We start from the raw sequence: 26766 nt of genomic DNA, 5'->3' as shown, positions 1-26766 counted from the left end.
TGAAGAGACAACATAACTAGTCCTGAAGCAAGATTAAACATAACATACAGCATCCAAAAAGCACTAGCCAGAAGAAAGCAAGGTGAGACACATGACATTTAAAGTCCACAGAGACTCACAGAAGTTACTAATGACCAATTCTGAAACACCTATTTCCATTATCTGAAGGATCAAACTATTATTGGTTGCTTAATATACTAAAGTCCAGTTCATATTTGTTCTAGATATGTTCCATCTTGAAAAAAATCTTGTTTTCATATAAAATTAATCCACAATTACCAAGAGTGGAGATAGTGTCCACTTACCAGAAGTCACTTTGTCAAATGGGACAAGACTGATGTAACCCTACAAAAATACTATAGAAGATACATACCATAGTAAACTATAATCTTCTTTAGTTACTAATGTTTCAATCATGTTACACTTAAATCCTGTATCTTTTTAGAATAACTCTTCCCTGTCTAATTAGATTCTTGCTCTTTTCTTGTCTGACCCCCCTTTATTTCAGCAATGGAAAAAGAGGAATTTAGAATTCCAAAGTGTAGATATAGGCCTACATTACCTACAGCAATAGAACATTGTGAAATAGATGGTTGGTGAAAAAAACACACCAAATTCTTCTAAAAGCCACCACCACTATTCTTATGCTTCTGGCAACATTCTGCAGACTTGATTTTTCTACCTCTACCAGTATTCTTCTACACTTCCTTTCTCACACTTTTGAACTAGGTTCATTATGACTGCCTTATGCTGAAGTACTGACAGCTGGACACAAAGTCCAGCAACAGGAGCAACACAGAAAATTGGTGAGTGGTCTGTAGCACCCAACAGCATCTGACAAGCTAAAGAATCCATGAGTGTATGCACCTGTTCTAATTTCCTCCAGCAATTTTTCAATGTTTAAGTAAGAAGATGCTCTGGAAGTTCTCTGGGTAGTACCAAAGACCCAATTTACATTATGAATCAGATAATATTGACTATTTTCTTGAAATGTGAAGAGCTATACTTCAAAGCTATATGAAGCTATAATAAACATCAAATCTCATAAACAACTGCACCTTCTTTACTAAATCAGCATCAGCTCAGGTTTACCTATTGCTTGTAAGCAATTCTAAAACCAGTTAAAAGTTCCCATTCATGTGGAATTTGGTTAAGCTTTCTACAAAGAGCAAGTAATTACACATTCTCTATGTTAATTACTAAAAACGGTGCTTATGTGGTAGAGGTATCAAATTTTCAAGAACTTGGGTGGTAGAGTAACATGAAAATGCATTCAAAATAGAGAAGTAAAGAGAACTGGAGATTTTCATTAAAGTATTGTTTGTTCAAAACATGATCTCTTGACACAGCCAAGCTTCAGCTGAAGTATCCCACACACATCACACACAGATGCACACCCACACACAAAGATACAAGCCCTTCTTTAAAGAGCATTAATTACTATGGCAACTACTGTTGCTGATATAGGCAGCTCCATTTATTGTATCATTACTTGTATATCCTTAGAAAAACCAGAACCCCATGATATTTGCACACACAGTTCATAACTCAAGTTCATCTGACTTTAGCCAATAATTATTTGAAATACATCAACCTTTGAAAATAAATTAACACATATCTAAGACCTTCTCATACAAAGAAACACAGTGAAGATTTTTCAACCACATTTACTTTGGAGCTGCAAGAGAAACTTAAGATTTTGTGTTTCCATTAGTTCATCTGGATTCTTACAATGTTTGTGTTAAAGTACACTTTAACTTACCGAACATTTTCTGGTCTTAATTTATCCAGTACCATCTCTATTAAATCAGGCCTGAATTCTTCAAGCAAATATTCAGCAGCCAATACTTCTTCTATAGGATAATACTAAAAAACAAAGCCAAGGAATAGGTAGAAGAATTAAACAAAACTAAGCATGAAAAGACTGTGGTTCAGCAGAGGAAAGAAAAGCAAACACTACTGGTCACTAAATCTGTATTACCTTGGTAATTTCAAATTATGAGTGTGTAGGATGTTTTAAAATCTCCCTCAAATCCAAACAAGAGGGAGTAGCATTCTAACTGTGCAATAATATTTCTCAAATATTGGGCAATTTTACATACTGTATATTCACCATTATTTCTCGTAGAATATTTTATGTCTCAATATAAAAGTCACCTATCTTTAAATGGCATTTTGATTAAAGCAAAAATAACATGGTAAATGCTGACCCCTGCAGGATATTTCTGAAGATAAAAGGACACCATGTACTCACTAGAGTGCCTTTGGGGAAAACAAAACATAAATAAGCAAACTAAAACAAAGGAAAAAAAGCCTAGGTTTTTTGAAGAACTCTGTAATAATTCAACTCCTATTTACAATAATCTACACAAAATTATATTTTAATATATAAAAGCATAATAAATATCTAAACACTTTTAATTCTAATATTTTTTATTTAGGTCAAACTGAAAAGCTCTTAAGGTACATGGCAACTTAAGAAAAAAAAACCCTAAACTTATCTGAAAATGATTAATGTGGTTGACAGGAAAACTTTCTTGATGAAACACCTGTTTACCAAGGGAAAATTACCAGGTGACATAAGCACCAAGTACTTGCACTTTGCCATACAAGTACTTTTTTCAACCAGAATTATTACAAAATGTCTTTCTGAATTATATAAATTATACAAAAAATTACAGTGGAATGACTTCCAGAACAGAAAGTAAATCACAAAAGGATTCTGGAAAAGAGTAAGGGCGGTAGGAGGTGGAGATCAAGGACAATGAACCAAACCTGCAATATTAAAAATTCAAATGTGAATGCTGAAGATTCAGAACTTGATGCTCATTTAACTACTAAAGCAGAATGAAAATTAGCATTCACACTCCAAAGCAAAGACAGCTAAAAAAAAAAAAAAAAAAAAAAAAAAAAAAGAGTCCTGATTCAATACCCTGCTCTTTAGAACACTGCTGGCAACTTCCTGGCCTGATTTTTGGAGACAGCAATTGTAATTAGAAATGATCCAACAAACAGAAGCCACTGAAAGACAGCTTCAGAAGTCAGAAGTTATTTGTTAGAGATTTTAGGCATTTGAGAGAACAAAAGCAAGAGACAACATGCCAAGCAGGAGCTCTTTAAATATCCATTTATGTGTTTGCAGCCAAATCTAATGTTTTTTAGCAAACAGAATGAAAATTTGAAAATTAATCATCCTTATTTTAGACTTTAAAAGTCTACAAGCAATAACAGTAATTCCTGCAAAGAAACCAAAAAATTCTCTGAACAGATGCAGATACTTGCTATGCAATGAAGAATGGCTTCAATGTATAAAAGTTGCATAATTTCACTAGACAAAAAAATTTAGCAAACTCCCCTAAATCTTCCATTATCACAAAATGAAGGAATTTTGCAGGAAGTATTAACGACCAAGTAAAAGCTATGTGATGATTCTTTCAGTACCAATATGCAACCACATCTGTAAAGTCAAGCATTTGCAATTCACAATCTTAATACAAATATTTCTGCTTACTGCAGTATTTCAACACGGTGAACTAAGGAACACATTGTTTATGATAAAATATTATTTGTCTATTATTTCCCTAGAGAATACCTGGCTACCAGGCAAATGCAATGGCAAGGTACATATGTCTTAAGAAATACTGAAACAGATCACATAGCACCTCCAGTTACTGTATAATTAGTTCTACCAAGTATAGAAGTATAAAACAGTAGAGTGAACAGAATGTGCCAAAACTACTGACTGCCAAAATTAAGGCCTATGCAGCATACAAGAAGTGCAAAGGACCTTCACAGATGCCTGTGTTCATTAAGTGGATGATCAAACATGCTGCTAAATGATCATTAAAAAAAATAGCAACCAAACAAAAACGACCCCTTCCACTTACATGCAACATTCCTCCAAGCTTTGATGTGTAACCTCGTGGTCGTTCCTTATCTTTAAATCTGAATGCCACAGCATTTAGATCCTAGAAAACACAAATGAATTATAAAGAGCATAAATTGAAGCCTATTTTAAGAATAATTATTGGCTACTTGATTCCTTTTAATAAATAAAGAAAAGCAAATACTTTTGCTGTATCCATGTTATAGTAGACAATTACTTAACACAAGTTTTCAGTAACATTCAAGTTGCATCAAACTCACAAGCAATTTGTGATGGTCTCATAATGTGCAGTGTTATACAAATCTTGTAATCCTTTTCATACTATGAAATCTGCCTCATCTCTCATTATTCAAATTTCCAGATAATTTGAAAACACACCAACTCTGATCCAACCAGTACACAGTGTTCCGGTGCAATGTTTGTCATATGTTAACGAACTGAAGCCTCTTTCTTCCTTTTCTCTTCCTTTTGTTCAGTCAGCCGAGAGTAAATTTAGAGACAGAAAAAGTGTGTTTCTTTTTGCTGTCTCAGCCACAGGAAAAGAACACATCATTCTTAGGATACAATGGCAAGGGTGAAATAAAGAGATCTAAGACCTTAAAGCCAGTGAAAGGGACAGTCCATCCTTCCATGAAACCATGCAGAGAGACTGATTAACTCAACAATTCAGCTGGAAGTAAACTCAAAAAGATTCTTTTCATACTTTTCATACAGAGTTTGCCAGCTCTGACTCACCCCACAGTCTCAGGAGTGCTGTGGCTGAGAGGAGCAAGGGAAAGGCACAGGGATGAGACAGAAGGATGGAACTACCTTTTCCAAACCTTGTATGTGCTTACTCTGCCAGTGAAACAAATCCATTGGGACTTCTTCAGTGAAGTCTAAGCAAAACTATGTAAAATCCTTGTGGACAGAGCAGGATCCTTGTTCCTTCACCTCCATTATGCTATCCTAACTCCCAGCTCTATAAGAGCCTTTCACACCTATGTTAAGACAATGTATTCTGAATTTACTTGTCATTTGTGTCATGTTGCATCTTAAAAATTAATAAACTTAATTACCATGTGATTATTAAATCCTAGTTACAAAGTAAAATAATCTAATAATAAAAATAGTTTGCAAAAAAACAACCACCACATATGGTACCTATAGTACAGCTCTAATTACTTACTTTGCACTCTTGGAAGACCCATTCTTGAGGTCCTTCTGTACGTAGTTTTTGAATATATTGAAACATGTGCAAAATAATATCTTCAACGTGCACTGAAAAGAAAAAAAATACTTAATAATTCACTCAGTTCTGCACAGAGAAGAAATTTAATGAACACAAATATGGGTTGTTTTTTTTTAATTACACTTTGATACACTTTGATCAAGATCTGTAAGTATAGGTGCAATCCCACCAACGAAGTTAAACTTGTTTTTCTCAGACACGAATTTAAGTTGTTTATGTCCCCAGCAAATTCCAATAACTGCACTGAACATATCTTTATGTGAAAATACTGATTTAAAATATAATTTAATTCAGGTCTAAATAGTAGGAATAAGTAGTACACAAAAGTATTAACAGCTTTTCTTTTGAAGAAGTTTATTTAAAGTATTCAATTAACATTTAATATAACCTTAAATAAGTTGATTTCTTATGTGAAGTGTGTTAGCATACTCAGAGGAACTAAACACAGAATAATAACAAGTTAATTAAACTTAACTGGCTTTCAAGCTATAATAACAATCAGTCTCTTCAGATACAAACATAAAACCATCACATCAGCAATAACATGGAATACAGACATAGTGTTTCACTTACAAAGTCCTTCTTCTGTCAAGTCCACATTAATGATGAAAAACATGAAGCCTCTAGCACCTTCCTTCTGGCCTCCAACAAGTGTATTTACCCACCCTATGTCATTAAAAAGAAACTATATTACATAAACAAAACTATAACAATTTATGCAACTTTTTGCATGCTTCAGCAACATAATTTTTTAAAAACCCATTTTGATTTATTTACATGTTTTCCTTTACTTCCTTAATGCCTACAGCAACAGGGCAAGTTAAACATAACACAAATCAGATCTATCTGATTTCATACTCAGAGTGATATGACAAACTCAGGACCATTTGATTACTGGATAATTTACTTCTGTTTGGAACAGAATGATATAAAATAAAATAGCAAAAGGTACACCATTGTAATCTTCCAGACATAAAGGGATCTGATAGTGATATCACAGTTAGTGACAGAATAGAGACAAGATCATCATGCTGAAGTTCATATAACTGTCTGAACAAGGCACGTAAAGGGGAGTCCAAGAAACAACAGCCTCAGCATCCTGAATGACTGTTTATTAGTGACTGGCTAACTATTTATTCCTACCTGCTGCAGAAACAAAAATCAAACACAAAATGACTCAGAGTTCAAATTACTCAAATAGATGAAGACTTTAATGTATAGAGGTCTATTTTAAGTGAAACATAGGTAAACTTTAAAAAACGGTGTGACCAAGTACTTTTTAATTGTCTACCTTCGAAGGACTTACCTTTGGCTTTAAGCTCTGATAGGAGACTCCCCGGGCCTTCATGGCCAATCAGATGGCCAAGGTAATGGCCTGGGTTTGATTTATAGTATTTCTGAAGGTCTGGTATAGGAAATGTGACGTAAAGATTTCTAATGTCCTTAATGGGCACCACTTTGTAAAGTTGCTGAGGGGAGAAATAAACAAGGAGACCCATAAACAAAGGGAAACTCATCCACTGTATTCATCTCAGGAGTATGTATCATATTACCTTCAAATTACAAACATACTTCTCAAATCTCAAAAGTACCTAAAACTTACGACAACACTTCAGCCATTCACGATAAAAATGAAAAAAATTAATTATCTCACAGTTGCTTACAACTGCAACGGAATGGGTGACCTTTTCTACAAACTACACAAAACTACACTCAGCATAGAAAAGTGGGTGGAAAATCAATAAAGAAATAGGAAATTTAACAGGGACATTGATAAAAGAGTAGTGAAGTGCACAATGTATTACTGAACTATAAAAGTAACATTTACAATATATACTCTGGATGGAAGATATATCTCTATACATACCCGGAGATGCTCTTCTTGGAAAGGATGTTCAGGAAACTCGGGTACAGGGACATTTTTATTCTCTACTTCTGAAAATAACTTTACCACTAAGCAAGTCAGCTCATCCAAAGATTCTAGAATAAAGAAACATTAGGAAAAACACAGTCATTATACAAGGATTCTGACAAACATTTTTTTATTGTTTGGCACAGTCACGAATTATACAGAAAAGTAGTTTTAATAGTGTTAAGATTTTTAATTTCAGAAAGAAAATAAATATTAATATTTAAATTTTGAACTGTAACATGCTAGAAGAACTATGCTTATTAAAGGAAGGCTTCAATCATGATTAAAATAAATCCTGTAACTGAAAATACATCTTTACATTTTACAGATTAAACTGAGCTAAAACTGAAAGATAATCAGATATTCGAACATTTACAAAAATAAACATTTCACAAAAAGTTTAAGGGACACAGAATTACAGCTGCAAATTTTCTAGAGTGAAAGCAGCTTTGCCAAGACTTGAATTTTTTTAGTCTCAGCTCATGTACAGTACTTCAGTACACTGTGAGCCACATCTGTCCTTAGCACCCAAAACACACACACACCTATGACTTGTTAAAGCACTTCTAATTTCATCTGTGACTGCACAAATTTTCAGGAATGAGAGAAGACCTTTTGCAGAAAGAATACAGTGAAGTGTGTTAACTTACCTCAACTGACCTAGACTGTCTCTGTTGAAATTCTGCCTTTAAAATTGCCTTCTGCCTTAAGAAATGCATTTTGGAGCACTTCTCCAAGTGAGCATAAGATAAAGATTCTTCTGACAATTTTTTAGTGAAAGACTTCCAAGGAAGTCTTTGTAAGAAACAAAAACATCAATTTCTTGGACATCTCAAAGTACAACCTTAACCCTTGAAAGACTTCTAAAAGCAGTTACCTTGTTATCAAAACAATCCCAGTTAGATTGAGAAAGTAGAATCTTAGTAGCTCTTAAACTACACTAACAAAACTGTGCAGGGGAAAAAAACAAAACAGTGTAAACCAAGAGGGTTCACTATATATTAAATTTTTGTGAATGGCATGTTATTCCATTAAAAAACACCAATTTTTATGCATATCAGCAAAATAAACATTCATTTAATCTTGCAGAGACAGTCTTCTTTAGTACAGATTCACAGTTGCCAAGGTAATTCTTGCTGAAAAAGTTTCCATGTAAAATTCCTTAGTGAACTTGCTTTTGATCAGACAAAAATCTCATTTTCTTCCATTAATACTCACATCTAAGCATTACTGTGAAACACCACACAAACACCAGTCTGCCAGCACATTTTCAAGAAGCAAATCATTTTCAACACACTGTCATTAAGCTTTTGGCAAACCTTTGTAAAATATCATCTCAGCTTTGGAAGGTTCTGAACAGCTGGAACCTCCTTTTTTCTTTTTCAAGTATATATGTAAAGTTTTACTCAACCAACAGAACAAACTCACCTCTTCCCAAGACACAAATTGCCATTAAATTTGATGAATAATAAGTAGAATGGAACTTCAGCAGCTCTTGCCTTACATCTATTCCTTCTTGGGTTGGTCTAGTTTCCAGAGTGAATTTGTTCCCTGTAACATAAAAATAATTAACACTATTGGATGTTTAACAATATTTAATGTTTATGAACTTACAGATCAAAAATAAATATATAAATTAATCAGTCTGCTTTCCTTTGAATGGATAGTAATTTTAAAAATAACCAATATGAATAATAAGAAAACTGGATCAATACCATCCTATGTTTTAAATATTTTGTCTAAGTTCCTCACCATCGCAGACAAATTAAATGAAGTTCTCGAGAACCTACTCTGTTTACTCCCACAGCATCAAAATGGAAGTTAAAATAGCATATAGTTAAAGCTTCAGTCAGTAACTGTGCTGTTACAGTGCTAGAGGACATTAGGAAGCAACAGTCAGAAGACACCTTGCAGATATAGGAAAATGCACACCCTTAACAAGAAAACTGGAAGGTGCATTTGCTTCTATGGAATAACAGAAGGCCTGCAGACCAAACAGGGTGCACAGTAATGAGGAGTGACCTGAAGCATCAAACTGAATAATTTCTGTACTCTGCTGGATTAACAACATCTCAGCTGATATAAAGGAAACAATAAAGATGCCAAATGCATCACAGTTGTCATCCCTTCGGGTAAATAAAAACCATCAAAGGTGAGCTCTGCTTCTGAGAAGTCATACTTCAGAACCTAATCTAAGAAAAAAGGAATATGACAATTACTGTTGAATTTGAGCACATTTTGGGTATTCTCCCCAAGAAAACATTTCACTTGTGTGAGCTAGATAACCTTCTGAAACTGCACAAAACCATTTCTGCAATTTCCACTTAGGTTTTCTGAGTGTTACACAAAAATTAAATAATGTCTTCAGTAGCAGAAGTTACAGAATATTTAAACTTCTACCAAAGCATCAAACATTTGTGGTTTTGTCCAGAACTACGGTATCTTAACTTTAATGCTTTTTGAATTGAGGTTTTGTGGTGTTTATTTTAAATTGTTACTAAGCATTCTACGAATAATTAAGCCTGAACAAAAAAAAAAATACAGCTGTAGGACTGGGATTTGTCCAAGATCATTTTGTCTATCCATCTCCTACTGTTGTGCTCTATGGTTCAGATTGGGTTTCTATATTCCTACTCAGTAATTTTCACAGTATTTTGCTGCTCTTTCTGATTTGACCTAGTCACTGTCATCTAGTCTAAATGCAATATTAAATAACAAAAAAAGCCTGTGGCTAACAACAATTTAAACACAATTTGTTCACTTTGTTATACACAAATACTTAACAGTACCAAATTATGACAAATCCAGTAACTGGGAAACAGCACTCACTGCAGTAATTATCAGAATCATAAAGGTTGCTTCATCATTGTACCCAAAGTCTTGGATCACTCTTTCTCTTATGCTTTTGTCTAGCTCTGTTTGGTCTATGATATCAAAAATGTGATAAAGCACCATAATAAACATGTATGGAGAGGAAAAGAATTGTTACAGTCTATCTTCAGCAATTTTATATAAACAATAATATATTACACAGAACTCCACTAGATAATATTCTGACAAACCTGTTCCAAATTTACTAAAGGGATGATTGGGGTTTCCAGTAGCTTTCTCCAATTGAAATAACCTCCAGGCATCATTCATCAGATTCTTCTCATGCTCAGAATCAACAGCATTCACTTCCCTATCTTTGCAACTTTCATCAAACAGGGGGCACAGGAAAAATTGGGCAAATCTAAAGAGAGAAAATGTAGTTCAAGTCAAGAGTACTATACATAAATTGTAACAGAAAAGCATAAAGCTTGGTACCCCCTGAAAACAGCTGAATACATTATTTTTTAATGCAGAACTCAAGAATTCCCTAACAATTTTGACACTGATTTAGTATCCTTATTTCTCAATTTCTTTGTTTATACAAACAGAAAACAACATGTTCATCATATAAGGTAGTACAAGAGTCAAGGGCCTTACATCACAATTCCCACTGTGAAAATTTCTTGTATTCTGAGGTTTAGCTGCAAGAGGCTCTTAATTTTACCAATCAAATAAGTCTTGTCAGACATCCAGGGTAGAATCCAAAGAGAAAACCCACTTTACCTCACTGACTACACACCTTTCAATTTCTGTCCCCTCCCAGAAAACAGAGATTTCAGAGATTTCCCTCTACTAAGAGCATCCTTAAGTATTTCTAGACTTCTTGTTTTGCTGTCAATAAGGATCCCATGGGAAGCACAGCATTTGATTGCACCATCCCAGTTTTTGCACAATGTGTAAATTCACGATCACATTCTGTGCCCCACATTTCAAAAAATATTCAGTGCAAACACAACATTTAAACTTCAAAAATTCTGTCTCAATGAAGAACTCTCCTAGATGAAAAAAAATCTAAGACTTTCATACTGAAAAATATCTGACTAACAATTTTAACAAAATATGGTTTTTACCTTTTCTAAAATATCATAATAATAAAACTATTAAAAACTTTTACACTAATGAATTAAAGTAGAACCTCTGTAACAATTTAAATACTACAAAATGTGTTTACCTGTCCAGTGCACCTTCTAGATGCTCATGTGACACATCAAAGTAATAGTTAGTATGTTCACCACTCGTGAAAGCATTTGAGCTCCCAGCATGCTCACTTAGAAATTGGCTGTACTCATTCTCTTTTGGATATTTCTTGGTTCCCAGGAACAACATATGCTCACAAAAATGACTAAGCCCAGCAATGTTGGGGGGATCAGACAAGGATCCTGCAAGAGGAAAAATTTCATGTAACCATTCATAAAATGTTACTACTAAAACATTAAGTCTTTTAAACTACCCTATAATATAGTATGTTGTTTCAGGCAATTATATCAATTCTGTAAGACACTTGTGCAAATACAGTTAACTAAACTTAACCTTAAAAAATATTTAAAAATTAGAATTAGTAACTGAACCAATTAGTGTCTCGAATTACCTCTCCAGATTAGTTTGCACTTCCTTATACAGACGATTTTCAATTGAAGTCCATGAGTCATAATCTGTAAAGACCTGACAAATCACACTGTTCTGAAATCTATACCTTGACTTTAATAAATGCATTAAGTGTTAAGAGGCAGCAATTGCCAATCATAATGAAAGAGGTATTTATCCTGTGGTTTATAGGACGAGTGATAAACCTGTAATTGCCTGAACACAAGCAGCTATGGATGACCAACTAGCAGGCGTGAAGGCAAATAGATTAAAAGACAACAATGATTTGGAAGAATGGAAGACAAAGGCAGAAGTCTGAGAGTAGCAGTCCTGCCTCAGGGTGTGTAATGATGTGCAGCAGGAGAGTGGAGATAAAGGCAACAGATGTGCAGGAACTGCATGTGCAGCTGGCTATCACTGTCACAGGACCTAAAAAAAACCATATTCTGAATGCTCTCAACTAGATTGTGATCTGGCACAGCCATCCCTGTAACAGAAATGGCCAGAAGTTTTTGAAGTCCCTCTATCACTTCTGTCCTAACACAAACAGCAGCAAGAGCTCCCAAGTACAGACACGGCAAGAGGGTGCTTAGGTTATGCACACACGTATCATACTTTCCAACCAACTGAAAAACTACACAAGCTTGAGGAATAGCTCAGAAATAAGAAAATCCCTGTCTGCACATATAAGCACCACTGAAGTTTGGGAGTGCCTCTCCAACTTTTCTAGCACTACAGCATTTTCTCACCTCTACACATCAACAACTCAGCACGAAAAAAAAAAAAAGTCTGACGTGACAGATGGAGCTGTCTGAAATAATTGCACTTGCACCCACCCCTTTTCTGCTTACAAAAGATCTTTCATAACATGAAACTTAATGGTTAAAAGCAGTCTTTCGACTGGCTGAGCTACACTTGAGTAAACACAGTGTACAATAAGAGCATTTAGCCCTAATAATTTTCAACTTGATGCGTCAAAGAATTAAACTATAAATTACAATAAAAGGCTAGGATGTCAACTGCATACCACTCCTGTTATTTGCATCAAGGTACCAAAACCTGAAGCATTTTAAATAATGACATAATGAACACAACATGAATTGAATACCTATGTGGACATCAAGTGCTGCTGAGGACTTATCTGTGGTGGGGTCACTAATGAGAAGAGCTTTAATGCCATTTGCCAATTCCAGTCCACGATATTCTCGCTTATCCTCGGGTGATTTGATAATTTCATTTGTTATTCTCTTAATCGCTGGATTGTTCATTTTGTCGTTTGTCTCCTTCTGAAACCTTAGAGAAAACAGAAGAAATTTCTTATTATTTTCACTTAAGCCTTGCTAATATTTTACTGTGTTAGACAACACGGGGCAATACCAACAGCTAGAAGCTCTATTATGCACAAAATTCACTGAACTTGCCTAAACTTCAGATCCTGGAAGATATTGCTCTAAAACAAAAAAGAAGCCTTGAAAACTGAGAAAAGATAAAGATGCAGATCACTTAATTGAATGCTTCAAGTATCACAATAACTGTAATTTAAACAACCCAAACTTAATAAATGTCATCCCCTTATTAGATTATGATAAAAATTAAATTAAATGAAGCACATACTGTTATCTCAAGTATACTCTCAAACTTTGGGAAAGTATTTCATGTATCTGAATTGCTGATTATATTACAAGTGTTGTAACTCTCTTTGTCAAATAAAGAAAATTTTACTATCAGACTGCTGGATTTGTACACTCAAGCAAGAAACAGTAACACTGTTTGCAATAGTGCTATAAAAGTGCAAAGACTGCAGAACTGCCGTGATAAACAGGAATAGATTGTCTCACATATTGAAACTTCCACCATTAGTTTAACAGATGCTACAAGACACCATTCTTTAAAGACACGATTCTGAAATACTAAGACACTAAGTGTGACTGACCCAGTATCTGAGTGTCTCCAAGCAAAAGCTATAAACAATATGAAGTAACTTTTTAAAATATGTGGTTCAATTGTAGAAGGAACTATAAAAACTAGTAAAATGTGGTTCTCTCAGCATGAAATACTTTTAAAACCAAACCTGGAGTCAAATGTAATCACTAAACAGCAGCTGAAATGCTGAATTCAAATGTGTACACTCTCATTTAAACTGGTCATTTATCCACAAGTTTAACCCTGTGCTGAGGTTAATCCTGCTTGGAATGTCTATGGGCCCTCTTCCACCTAAAAAATGCAGATACTATTGAAATACAAAGATTACTCCAAGTACCACAATATCTCTGTTTTTCTGCATCAGCAGCACTGATACAAGCTATGCTAACAATTAAAAGATGACTCCACGTTCAAAGTTCAGAGTTTTAAGAAACACCCTACTAAATGTAAGCTACTGTGTAAAATTTTTTAAATTATAAAAGATACTTTTCATATATGAAAATCAGTAACTAAAACATTCCTAATTGTTTTTCACTTGCACATAAGTTGGATTGACAAATCTAAGTATGTGGGAGAACAAGGACATCCCTTAAGCTCCTGATGCAATGTCTGCTAATGAACACCTATACCTTGATTTTCAGTTAGAATATTCTAAATCAATAAGATACAGTTGCTTGTCAGAAGACACATATATACTATAACTATTTGAGTTGTTTTTTTAAATGTTATACAATTTCCTTATCATCTGATATCTCCTTGTTATTTCTACACCACATCACTAAGTCACAGAACTTTATTGTTTGCTCAGATGACTCATCTTTCCAATGTGATTCATCAAATTACACAGCTATGAAACCTTATGAGATTTCAATTGATGTCTTGTGAAGCTGTACACCTCCATTTTATTATGATTCCCTACTTCTGCCTCCTTCATAGGCTACTTCCAGCTTCGTAGTGAAATTCCAGTACAGGAAAAACCTACAATTTACAAAAGGACAACATCAGTAATTAAGCCTTCAAACCAAGGACTGAAATTTGTATCTCCACCTTCACTGTTACTTCAATGGGCATGGTGAATACAACATTCTCTAACTTCAAATGGGTTTGCATGATTACTTTGCTGCAAAGTGAATCACAGTACCAGACAACTGGAATTAAAAGCAAGGCTAATCAACTATGCAATACCCCTGGAAGGCAAATATGTCAAAAGGACAAGACCAAGGCTTTCCTGCTTAAGTACTGCTCCTCCTGCTGATATGTTACAACAAAGTGAGTAAAAGTAGAAGAAAAATTTCACTTTAGAGAGAACTTTAATACCATTACATTTTCGTAAGGAGTAAACTGTAAGACCCAATACCAAACATTCCCTCATATAACTGTTCTCCTGCACAGCTTTTAAGTAAACACTATTGCTTTATAAAAATACCCCATTCCATTCTTTCACACCAGAATCCTAAAACTCTATAAATCACTTGGCAATAGAACTGCTTTGAATCACAGGCAAAAAAAAAGCTAAGAAAACTAAAAACTCTGAAGTAACTTAACTTCTACAGCCAAGTTCAGAAGCTGTCCTAAACTCAATGTGCTTCAGCTACTTGCTGTACTGTCATTACAGTGAGCACTGGATGCTGCTGGTCAGTAGCAAAACAATTCTTCCACAGAGGTGCTATGTTTATTGCTGAGCTAATAGCCTAACAAAACATTAAAAGAAATATTGCCATTTTCACAAAACAGAAGAAATACAGAAAGATCCGATAAAGCCAAAACAACAGGAACAATATGAAGCATTACTGTGACAGTGGAAATTCTTCCACTGGCTCAAAAATTACAGGTGGAAAGATGACAAAGGTAAAAATAAAAAAAAAGAACAGGAATGTCTGAAATGAGAACTGTGTTCCTACTTGAAGAACAGGAAATATTCTTCCTCCTCATCAAAACTACTTCACTTGTTCAAGAAAAGTATCAGTTAAAACCAGCACTGAATTTTCAATTACAGCACTTCTAGTGAAATTATACTCTATTCTTTGAGGTTCCATTTTTGTAATAATTTCCAGGCAGGCAGTCCCTTGGAACCAGCAAAGCTCCCTGGAGATACCAGGTTTCACCTGCAAACAGAGTATTACAGAGTGGGATTAAGTGATATATGATTCTGCTTCACTATTTTAATCTCTCAGAGTTATTTTAGCAAAGTTGCTTTAATTAAAAATTAGCCTGTGTAGTCAAATCTAAGTCCAATGTTTGAACAATTAAAGGACCATATTTGAAAACCAATTAACAGAAACTCCTGAGGGTTGCTTCAATGCAAGATTGTGACTAGCTAATAAAAATATGACCCCCAAGGCACAAACTCCGAAGTGCTTCTCAAGATTTTTTTTGTCATGACAGTATGCACATACTGAAGTCAAGTGCCAGTACACAAGTCTGCTCCAGATGAAAGGCAAGTAAGTTACCACCTCAGCTTTTGATGTTTCTTTCTATCAGTTGCCTTAATATTCATGTTTGCTTCAAGTTTTTGTGCAACTAATTGCCTACCATTTACCAGAGTGAAGTAAAACCTTCACTGAATGAGAACCTCTATTCTGTCCTACAAGGGAGTTAGCATTGGTTCTGTGTTGTTTACCAATCCATCTTGGTTTACACCAAGATTTCTCCAGCTGCCAATGTGTGGAGTGAAAGAGGGATATGTGCTTTGGCAGGAGGCCTGGTGCTGCAGAACTACCAGTCAGAGTTTTCTCACCTCTCACAAGAATGACAGCACCAAACTGAGCACTCTGGAGAAGACCATGAACTTCTTCAGTTGCAAGCTCATGGGCTTGCAACAACCAAGTAAATCTCCATTCTTGCACAGGTCTGCACCCTGACTCTTAGTCTCTTGCACCTACTTCTGATCATGGCAGCGTAAGAATTATGTTACCAGTAAAACAATCAACAATCTACCTACTCTTTTAACATTTCCATTCAACTTAAGTTATAATAAAAATGGTGGGTTTTTTTGTTTGTGGCTTTCTTTTTAGACTAAACTGTAGGCAGGAAAGTTAAATCAATCCAGGTGAACATTATCAAAAGGGATTCTTCAGGAGACTATCCATACTCTTTCAAGTTACACATTCATCAATCGCTCTTTTAGACACTTAAGAGACTAAAATACCTCATGATTCAACATCCATAAAGCATCAATCTTGTGAATTTGCTTGTCATGAAGCTAGAGAATGTATGAGAGCCCAACACATTCCTGATACTGATCTAAATAATTCTGATTGCATGCACAGGCAGACAGACTGCATAAGTAGATAAGCTGCTCAAAATGTTAACATGTTTTATCACTTTTAAACTCATCAGGAATTCAGCATACTACTTCATACACAAAAGATCCAACTACAAAGTCCCACAATGATTTAATCAGTGCTCCCAAGTTATTAAGAACAACCAATCATGCCAAATCAGGCAAGTCTGAAGATGATGAATATTTATAAGGTTTTGTTATGTAGTTCATTTTGAAGAAATTCTAAAGTCTCGCTACAATTAAAGCATTTTCTGAAGCTCAGTCTGCAGCTTTTTGCCAAGTCTGTAATTGACTCAGAAAATTCCCTTCTGATGATGGTGGCCAGGGCAGATGCCTGCCATGCTCTTGTTTCCCAGAGTCCAGCTTCTACAACTTCTCGATCACAGCAGTAAAACTTGGTCTGCCACAAGCTGCACTGCCAAGGTGACCACAGAAACACTGCTGTGTAACACTGCTGTGTAACACTGCTGTACAGGAATTACCAGTAGCATTAATGAGACCATACCACGTGTGACCTTGGCAAAAACAAGGGCCCTGGCAATTTCACATGTGAGATCAGGCCCCAGCTGAGTAACTGGCCTGAGAAGTACAATGATGGGCTGGCCAAACAAGATTGGATATACAATCAGATGCCATAAAGCTAATCTGCTGCCCTAAATCTATACTCCTTAACTCAACCACTCCACAATTTCCAAAGCACTGGGTAAAAAAGTCAAACAAAAAGGAAGGATCTTATATAATTTGATGTTACACAGAGCAATAAAGGATAACAAGGGGGTTTTTTAATCTCTAAATAACCTGTGTTTACTTTTCCTATGTCCTCAAAAATTGCCCCAAACAATTCAACCAAACACAACCTCCAAGTAAGCAAGCTCTAACCACATTCACCAGAAATAGAACAATTAATCTTTCTCTAACAATTCTATGCTTCAATATTTCACAAAATTCCAAAAGGGTTTTGAAGCCTTTGATTATTTGGAAGACCTGGGGGAGGAGAGGGGGGTAAGTAAAATTATCTGGTATTAATCTTTAGATGTCATTAAAATATAGTATCATTAAAATTTTCACAGATCTGGCACAGTAATTTGTCGTACATCAATAATTTCAAATTGCATGTTAAGAAAATGACTGATCAGACTAGTTTCTGTGCTACGTGAGCAACTGCTTCAAAGCATATTTTCTAAATTTTCTTAATAGATGTACTCATTCAATTAATTGCTTTATTCATTGAATACTTGCAGACCAGTGGCTCTCATTCTCCCTCCCTCACGTTTTTCTATCACTCTACAGCTGCAGGGCTTGCTCCTCAACCCTAGGCCTGTGATGGTGTCACCCTACAGACACAGCAGGAAATGTTAAACTGGATGCTACAGGAGACCTCTGTGCTTTATTCTAACTTGTTCTGATGTGTATTTTGTAGATTTTAAGTGCAGGTAGCACATCAGATTGTCCAAAACTCTCTGTAAAGCCAACTCACTTAATGCTTTATGCTACCATCTGTCTCATACCCTCAAAGAGAAAAACTTGTGATGCTTGAATTAAAAAAAACAACACAAAAACCAAGATGAGACTAAGACTTCAGTTATACTGCATAACAACAAGAAATTCACAGAAAGATGAGAGAACTGGCAAGAAAATCTGATGTAGCAACAAAAACAGAGAGAATGTTAGAATTCTGAATCATTAAAAGCACTGTAATCCCACATTAAAAGCAACTGTTTATCTAACACTAGATCTTTGACATGAGCAACACACCCAAAACAATGAGCAGTTTACAAGAGTCAGCGGTGTGTTTCAACAAATGATATCCTGGCTGTTCACCTATTTTGCAGTTTAGTTTTTATGATTTTGGACAATTTCATTCTGGTTCTACTGTTAAAATTTTAAATAAACTCTCAGCTCTACAGCATTCCTTTCCATATCAATTGTTCAGGCAAGCTATAGTTCTGACTCATTCTAAAAACAAGATGCAGAAGTCAAGATTTTAATAGAAAGCTGCAGCAAAGCAACTTTCCAACAGGACCCAGTAAAAATCACATTATATACATACAGTGCAGTCAGATAAGAATATTTTAGCAACTTAAGGGCATCATAAAAGGTGAAAGCAACGAAATTCTCTGGCAGATCATGCGTATACAAATACACAACCAGACACAAAACTAGATTTTATTATTAACTTTTTGATTTCTATGGTGTTAAAAGATCAGACACCAAAGTTACCACAAAATAGAGTTAATATATCAAAAATACCAACCCCGCATACCATTTCTCAAATGGTCTGACTGCATTTTTAGTAAATGATTCCTACAACAACCAGCAATGACTTCTATAGCTAGGAGCCTAATACCTTCCAGTACAGTGAAACACCAGAGGTAATGAACTTCTTGTCCCTTCCCTCTTTCTTCTGGATCTAGCAGGGGAGGGGAGTGCTTCTGCATTCATGTGCAAAATAAGTTACATACTAGACACTTCAATCAATTCCCAAAGGTACCATTTCATCCAAGGGATTAAACCACAACCTTACACTGACTGAAGACAGAAAATGGAAAGTGAGGAAAAAAAGCAGGGTAACATAGAAATAACAATCCTACTAGGACTTCCCAACTGGAACAGATGCAGTACATCAAATGAAAAGGAGTTAAGGAGTTAAGTTGTAACTGAGAAATTATCTTGCCACTTCACACAGAGATGAAGGTTAAAAATGTTACGAAAATAAAAAGTTCAAGCATGAACATGAAATACAGAGATGGAAACAGGGAACATGCAACTCAAAAAAAGATTCGTAATTTTCACATCTCAAAAAAATCATCACATGAAAGAACTATTCCTGCTCTCATTTCATTATCATTTATGTAAATCCTAATTCACAATTAAAATTAAATGGATGATTAAATCATGGTTATAGGCAGTATGAAAACATAACAGGCCTACTCACATACATAAAGTAAAGTCCAAATACTGCATATATTCACATGCATAAAGAGGAGTAATCCAGCAAGACAAACTACAGCCTTGGCTCTGATCATACACTGTGGATTACCTTTACAATTCTGAAGCATAAATAGCAGTAGCGAACAGTAACAGTGCATCCGAATTTTGACACACGAGCGCCGACAGTATGAGTCATCATAACTCACTTTTTTCCCCGGAAAGATGCTACTTTTGACGTCTCTAACTTGTGCAGTATTAAAAATAGGTTTGGCTACTAAGGTAACAGATACAGTGTTAATAAAAGAAAGAAAACAACTTAACCTTTGTCCCTTACCCTAGCTTCCTTCCCGGACAAACTTTACCGAGTTGTTACGCAGTTGAAATTGCCCCTAAAAGTGAGCTATGCCAAGCCTCCCGCCCGCTCCTCTCTTGCCCGAGGTTAGCCGCGCTCTCTCCGCTGCCGCTGATGACACTGGCGACACAAACACGCACAGTGCCAGTGCCAGATAACTCCTCAGAAACTGAAGAGGCCGCTCCCATTAAGTTTGGGTAGTTGACAGCAGTCTCTTCGTAAAGATTTGAAACTTTTTTTTTTTTTTTTTAGTTAATTACGCCTTAGGAAGACATGGCAAGTTAAGTAACACGACAATTCACTGATGTTTTTTGAGAGAAGGAGAACAACAAAGCAGGCCCCCGGGCAACGAAAGCCAAACGGCTGATGACCAAGCCTGCTTTGTCAAAGGAGGTGCAGCTGCAAACACCGGAGCACGTCAGTCCGGGCTCTCCCGGGCGGCAGGGCAGGACACAGGGCAGGACACAGGGCTCCGGCCTCCTCGGCACACACGGCCCCCCGCCTCCCCGGAAGGCTCCGGCGCCAGTCCCGCTCCGCGGCCCGAGTTCCCCCGGCCGCACTCGGGGCAGGGCGGGCGCTGCCCTGGACTCACAAGGTGCCCCCGCTGGGCCGCGCCGCCGCCTCTTACACAACATCGCAGGGACTCTCCGGCCTCACGGCCCCGGGTCACACGGCCCCGGGACCCGCGGCCCTGCCCCGGCCCCGCCGCACTCGCACCGTACCCGAGAGAGCTGCGCCGCCGGCCCTGAGGGAAAGAGCGCGAGGCCGGGGCGGCCCAGGGGCGCGTCCAGTCCGCCAGAGCCCGGCTCAGCACAGGGAGCAGCCGCTGCCGCATATCCCTGGCGGCCCCGCCACCGCCCGGCCCGGCTCGCCTCGCCTCAGCACGCGCCGCTCCCCGCCGCCATGTTCTCCGCCCGCCTCCCCCCGCCGCCCGGCCAATCCCTCCCGGCGCCCGCGGGGTCCCGTCCGCCCTCCGCGCCCGGGCCTGGCGGGACCCGTACCTGGGGGTGCCGGGAGCTGCCGCCTCTGCCGCCGGGAGGGCCGGGGCTGCGGCTGAGGAGGGGGCCGGGGGCCTCTGGGAGGAGGCGGAGGCGGTGGAGGGGGTGGGTGTCTGGGCGGGGAGCCGGGGCGACACTCGCCGCGGCGGGGGGGCCGCGCCCGGCGGAGGCGGACGGGGCCGCGGCGCGAAGGGCGGCGGGGCGGCCCCGGGCTGCACCCGCGGAGGGACCGTGTCGCGGCCCGCCCGCTTCCTGCTGGCCGCGCTCCGCGTCCCTGCCGGCGTCTGCCAAGACAAAAGGTAATTAGACGCCTCGTAATTTGAGCACGGTGGGTGCAGTGCTGTCCTGAGAGGCAGAGATTTCGGGTGTCAAAATCCTCCGTCCCGCAGGGAGAGGTCACCCTGCGGCAGCTCTCCCTCCTTGGGGCGCTCCCGTTGGAGCCCGCTGGCCGCCGCTCACCTGCCGCGGAGCTCTGCGGCCCCGCCGCGCCGGACACGGGACTCGCAGGATGGCTTTACGAGGTGTAAATGCTGCATAAGGTTCAACTTCTGTTATAAAACCGTACATTTGGGGTTCTAGGGTGATTTTTTTTTTCCCCTTGGTGGATTTCCTTATGGAAAAGTAGTGGATGTGGCTGGTTGCATTAATTCCTTTCTAGGAAGAAACTAACCCCCCCCCTAAAGAAAAAACAAACCAAAACCAAACAAACACACACCCCCCCCCCCGTACATCAACAAAAAGTAAAAAAAAAACCAAAAAAACCAAAAAAACAACAAAAAAAAAACCACATAAAGCAACCAACAAATCATCTCCCCCCCCCCCCCCCCAAAAAAAAATCCACTGTTTGAAATTCTGGTAATATGCTTTCTTCATGTGTTTCTCTTTTTCTCTGTCTTTCAGAGTTATGAAGGGAAAAAGTAAGACAAAAACAGTATGCTACATTTCATGCCTGATTTTAGTTTCCCGACTGCTCGCCTTTTATAAAGGTGGTATCTCACAGCTGGAAACTCACAGAACCCTCCTGTCATAAAAAGGTAGAAAGACATGGCCAGACGAGTTACCAAAAGTTATTTCGGTATTCAAAGATGGAATGAAGAGGTATCAGAAGTAACTCTAAACTTTAGTCACCTTTGGTTAAAATTGCTGTTAAGAAGTGGCACACTGCTTCACATGGTCAGCAGAATCAACAGGGAATCACGAAAATCTGACAGGGAATTTGGGTAGATATTAATCTGCTGGTTTCTAGGGATGTCTTTGCTGCTATAGAGATGCTCTTACCCCTACCTGAGCTACCCAGTTTAAAACATTTCTGCCTACATCAAGTACACCCACACTTCTGGCCTCAGTTTAGACACAGAACTGTCTCTCAAGTTAACTCATTCTGGTTGGAGCAAGGCATTTGGTAGCTTTCACCTCAATCAACTGCTTGGATTTAGAACTGTGTGGGTGCCTAATTTTAACACAGTATGTTAACTCCTGTGAAAATTTCCTCATGGGATTCTAGTTTGAGGCAGTCTGGGTTTTTTCCAGTTCCTAGTACATGTAAAAGTGAAGACCAAGCTGGACAGAAAGAGGACAGGATAATGGTGAGCTGTTAAATCTGAATTCCACCCTGTTGCTATTGCCAGTGCGTCAGAGAGGCTCATCCCATGGTGTCTGACAGAAGGACTGCTGGGTGAGTGCCCCTTCACAATCTGTCTCCTCCCTTTCAGGAGCATCTGGGGGATTAAGAGGTTGTGAATTGGAGTCGTTCTGTTAAATTGAATGTACAGTAAATACTTCTGCCTTTAGTGTTAATACAGTTGTCATGTAGGGCTGAATGCTATAGAATTACAGTTTCAGTTTCAGGCATTTCACTCTTTTTTCGGGTCCCAACAGCGAGTTTGTTAGCCTAATGTGCTATATATTTAGCTAATGCTGGCCTGATCTATATTTAGCTGCTCTAATAAATCCTGCCTTTTCCTCTAAATCTTGCCTAGTATATACAGGGGCGATCCTGGGGAAGCAAGACTGGTGGTCTGCTAAAACGTGAATCTAAAACAAGTACTTCTGTTTTAGTGGTGTGATGAAAGATCACACCTCCTCATGCATCTAACATAGCTAGTGCAACAGAGGTATGCAACAGAGGTCACGCCTACTGTACTTTACGCCTATTTTATCCATTGTAAGCTTATTTAGCGGCTATTCAAAGTAACTGGGGTGAGCTGGTTTAACCCCAGCCGGCAACTAAGGATCAGGCAGCAGTTCCCTCCCCTCCACCCATCCTGGTGTGATGAGGAGTAGAATCAAAAGTAGAACTTGATGGTTGAAATAAGAACAGTTTAGTAACTGAAACAATATAAATTATCATAATAATAGTAAATAATGATAGTAATGATTATAAAAAGATAAGTGATGCACAATACAATTGCTCACCACCTCCTAACCAGTGCCGACCCTGCCCCCAGGCCCAATCAGGCCCTTCTGAGTAACTGGTAATAGAAATCCCCAGTTTATATTCTGGGAATGACGTTTTATGGTAGGAAATATTCCTTCAGCCAGTTCAAGTCACATGTCCTGACTATGCTCCCTCCCAGCTTTTTTTCTCCCCTGCACCTCCTCACTAGCAGAGAATGAGACACAAGGAAGTCCCTGATGCAGGATAACTCGACTTGGCAACATCCAAGACACGAGTGTGTTAGCAACATTATTCTTGTGTTGAATCCACAGCACAGCACTGTGCCAGCTACTGAGAAGGCATTTACTCTATTCCAGCCAAAACCAGGGCACACTGGTGTTTACTCAAATCAGATTGTGTTCTTATACTCTGACCCTTCCCTATGTCCATTTATACTAGCTAAAATTACAGTCATACACTGTTTTGGATATCTTTTCTGTGTTTTAAATATATTTTTAATTGAACACCCTCAGCAAAAGGAAAGAGGACTTTCAGTGAAATTCCTTTCTCAATCTGGTCCTGCAACTAAAATTTCTTCCCCATGAAACTTTAATTGCTCATAGACAATTAGTGCTTTTGGTCCTGCCTTCTTCATCTGCCCTAGTAGAAAAATAGGTGTTGCCTAGAAGACCAAATGAGCCTAAGTATAATATAGGGTAGTGTGGAAATTATTCAAATGCTCCCATGAAAATAAACCTTAAGAAGTAGCAGTGTAGAGATCCTTTTTCAGGATATGTGACATGAATGTACAGTGAGGGGAAGTGATCTCCAAAGTAGGTAGGTTAAAGTAATTCAGAATAAAACAATATTTTATGTATGGCCTGAAAGCTGAGAGATATTAAGAGTGAAACTCTTAACTATGGTCCTGTTAGGCTTCTAATGGTAGCATGTCTTTTCCACATAGATAAAATTCTAGACTAAATTCAAATTGTATTTGTATATAATAGAGCTTTGTAGCAAACTGGCCTCAGGCTGAAAAAAAGCATGACTTAAAATTGCTATTTTCAGTCCAAAATAAATAGTAGCAATTTCATGATGAGACATATATGAAAAAAGAATTGTCTATTGGCTGTTCCTAGTATAAAAGTACTGAAATAATAAAATTAAATTAATAAAATAATTAAATTAAAAGATAATGAGGCGAAAGAGACATTTCCTGTTGACTTTAGTCCGTGCTATCAGGTCTGTGTGTTTCTAATTTTCCCATTAGTTTTTTCTTTTCTTGTTATGTAAAGGATGTCATCCAGCTGCAGGTCTTAACTGAAAATAGGTAACTGTATGGAAAATTACTACCTTAACTCTGAGCTGATCACACAAAGGCATACATCTCCCTATGTTACTGCTAATTTTTTATTATAGTGACTATAATAAGATGTAAAAGTGCTACTGTCTGTGTTGGACAGTGGTCTGGCACACATGTTTAAAAGAGTAAACTCTCTTATTCTGTGTATTTTCCTGGTTAGTAGAAACCAGTTCTGGTTTTAATCATGTTATATGCTTTGAGTCCTTAATTTTTAACAATAAGGTAGTTATTTTATTGCATCTTCTCTTTTCTTTTAATAGTAACATAGTTATTCTTTTACCTTACTGAAGGAGAGCCCTGTCCTCAATTAAGAATATACCAGTACTCTGTGTATGTAAGTCCTTGTTGTTTAACTTACTGTGTGTGGACCAACTGGCCAGGCTGTTCAAAGGCTAGAATTTGCTTTTTATCTGAGGTGCAGATGATTTCCCCTTTAAAGTGAATATTCAATTAATCAGCATTTTTTTTACTATATCACTGATAGTATTAAATATATAACTCTCCACATGCTCAGTACAGTTAATACACTGTGTAGCTTGTTGGCAATCAAATCAGGTGTTACTAAGCCTTGAAGAAGTCTCACTCAACCTTATAATTTGTATTAATTGTATCTCCCCATCATTATACTTTATATAACCTTTCTTCATTTGTAGGTGATCATGTTCCATGTAAACAATTTTACTACTTTTCAGGCCTCCATACCTACAATTCCCCAGGGGATCTGATACAGGCCCTAGGAAAACAGTGTTTTTTGTCTGTGAATATAATTGCATTCAATAACTTTTTGTTTGCAAGCCTTAATTAAAAATTGTCTTTTTTGATGCATACGTGGGGATTAATAATTTCTTCTGAAATTGTTACATTTACTGTTGTGTGTATTATTATAAACTTTAAATTTATGTGATGTTTTTGTGTCTCTTTAAACAAAATAAAATATTTGCCACAGGTTAAGTACCTGTCTTTTAAGGGTCATTCTCCAAACAACTATTAAGACTGTGGCCTAAATATTCTTGTTTCTTTATTCTCCTATTTATTTTTGTTGCTTGTGAAATGCTAGCACCCTATTACTCAGTCTGTGTTTATAGTGTATTAGTATCATTAATATCATTAGGCTCTACCTAGTCTAAGAAAATGTACAACCTATGCTATAAACTGATCATGTAAAACAAACTTGCAGCCATTAAACTATGGTTTTTTTAAGCTAACTTAATTACCAGAAATACATGTTTTCCACTTACCACAGCTGTAGCAGAGGTAGCTATTGGCTAAAATTTAACTTTCAGTAATCAAATAAATTCTTATTGTTTCAATGCAGGTTTGAATGATCTCCTTTGGTCTGTGAGAGATGTTATATTTTGAGGAAAAATATTACTTACTTACTAGAAAAGAGCAAACAAGCAGAAGTTGGTGGAACTCTTGTGTTCCAGTACTGCCTTCTTTTGTGTGATCCATATGAAGGAGTATAGAGCAAAAGGTAAATATTTAGATTATTTGTGTGCCTGCATTTGACTTTTCAGTCTAGCAGAAGCTACAACACAATTGTCAGTACAAGTGATTTTTGCTCTTAGCATAGATGGAATACAAAAAAGCAAATAATAAAGGTGGTTTCAATATGTTTCATATGGATCATATTCTTTTTCCTGCTTGCTTAAATCTTTCCTTAGCTGAAGCAAAATGTGTTACTGTGATTTTTAGTGTTTATTGTTTATTCTTCATGCCTAATGTAAGATTGATTGGTTCTGACATTGTCCTAACTCTTCAGATAAATGGTAGAGCAGCATAATGGGATGTTGCTTCATGTCACTATCAGAAAAATTACTGCAAGCCTTATGGGTTAGAATTAATTTGTTATTAACTTTAAGGAGGAGGGAAGTATAATAAGATTCAAAGCAGCTAAATATAGGGGGAAAAAAGGGTGTGGACACCTGCAAAATTATAGATGGGCAATCTAAATTTCAGAAATTGCAAAGGCCCTAGAACAAGAGCAAAGCACTGTAGGCTGTAATAGGTAGATGACTGTCTGTAGAAGCCAGTACAGATTTAACAAAAAACAGC

General features: G+C 37.4%; 2 protein-coding genes across 6 annotated transcripts in view; one reads left to right on the top strand and one right to left on the bottom strand.

The window, feature by feature from the left end:
- The window catches only part of IDE (insulin degrading enzyme), a 52129-nt gene extending 30976 nt beyond the window's left edge, over positions 1–21153 (bottom strand). For 3 of the 5 annotated variants that reach the window (XR_013775106.1, XM_079312390.1, XM_079312391.1), the window contains exons 1-11: positions 20696–20884; positions 12593–12777; positions 11072–11279; positions 10092–10261; positions 8458–8580; positions 6985–7097; positions 6424–6586; positions 5691–5783; positions 5055–5146; positions 3888–3968; positions 1763–1866 (exon numbers count right to left, since the gene is read on the bottom strand). Coding sequence is in view for 3 of the 5 variants with exons in the window: in XM_079312390.1 (XP_079168516.1) it covers positions 1763–1866; positions 3888–3968; positions 5055–5146; positions 5691–5783; positions 6424–6586; positions 6985–7097; positions 8458–8580; positions 10092–10261; positions 11072–11279; positions 12593–12777; positions 20696–20808 (1445 nt within the window). In the remaining 2 variants the exon portion in view is untranslated. Of the gene's footprint in view, positions 1–1762; positions 1867–3887; positions 3969–5054; positions 5147–5690; positions 5784–6423; positions 6587–6984; positions 7098–8457; positions 8581–10091; positions 10262–11071; positions 11280–12592; positions 12778–20695; positions 20885–20974 lie in introns of those variants that run through there. The other 2 variants (XR_013775105.1, XM_079312392.1) reach the window with 2 other exon arrangements.
- Positions 20877–26337, top strand: LOC306805107 (uncharacterized protein; the record flags this gene model as incomplete). The annotated part of the gene is made up of 7 exons (XM_079312494.1): positions 20877–20980; positions 21097–21270; positions 21361–21492; positions 21872–22037; positions 22509–22646; positions 24972–25041; positions 26027–26337. 4 exons carry the CDS (start codon positions 20877–20879, stop codon positions 21999–22001), a joined length of 540 nt encoding a protein of 179 aa, XP_079168620.1. The 3' UTR covers positions 22002–22037; positions 22509–22646; positions 24972–25041; positions 26027–26337.
- Between the last annotated feature and the right edge of the window lie 429 nt (positions 26338–26766).

Source organism: Erithacus rubecula (genome assembly GCF_903797595.1).
Source record: "Erithacus rubecula genome assembly, chromosome: 9".
In the NCBI taxonomy this organism is placed as follows: domain Eukaryota; kingdom Metazoa; phylum Chordata; class Aves; order Passeriformes; family Muscicapidae; genus Erithacus; species Erithacus rubecula.
This window is presented reverse-complemented; position numbering and strand designations above follow the sequence as displayed.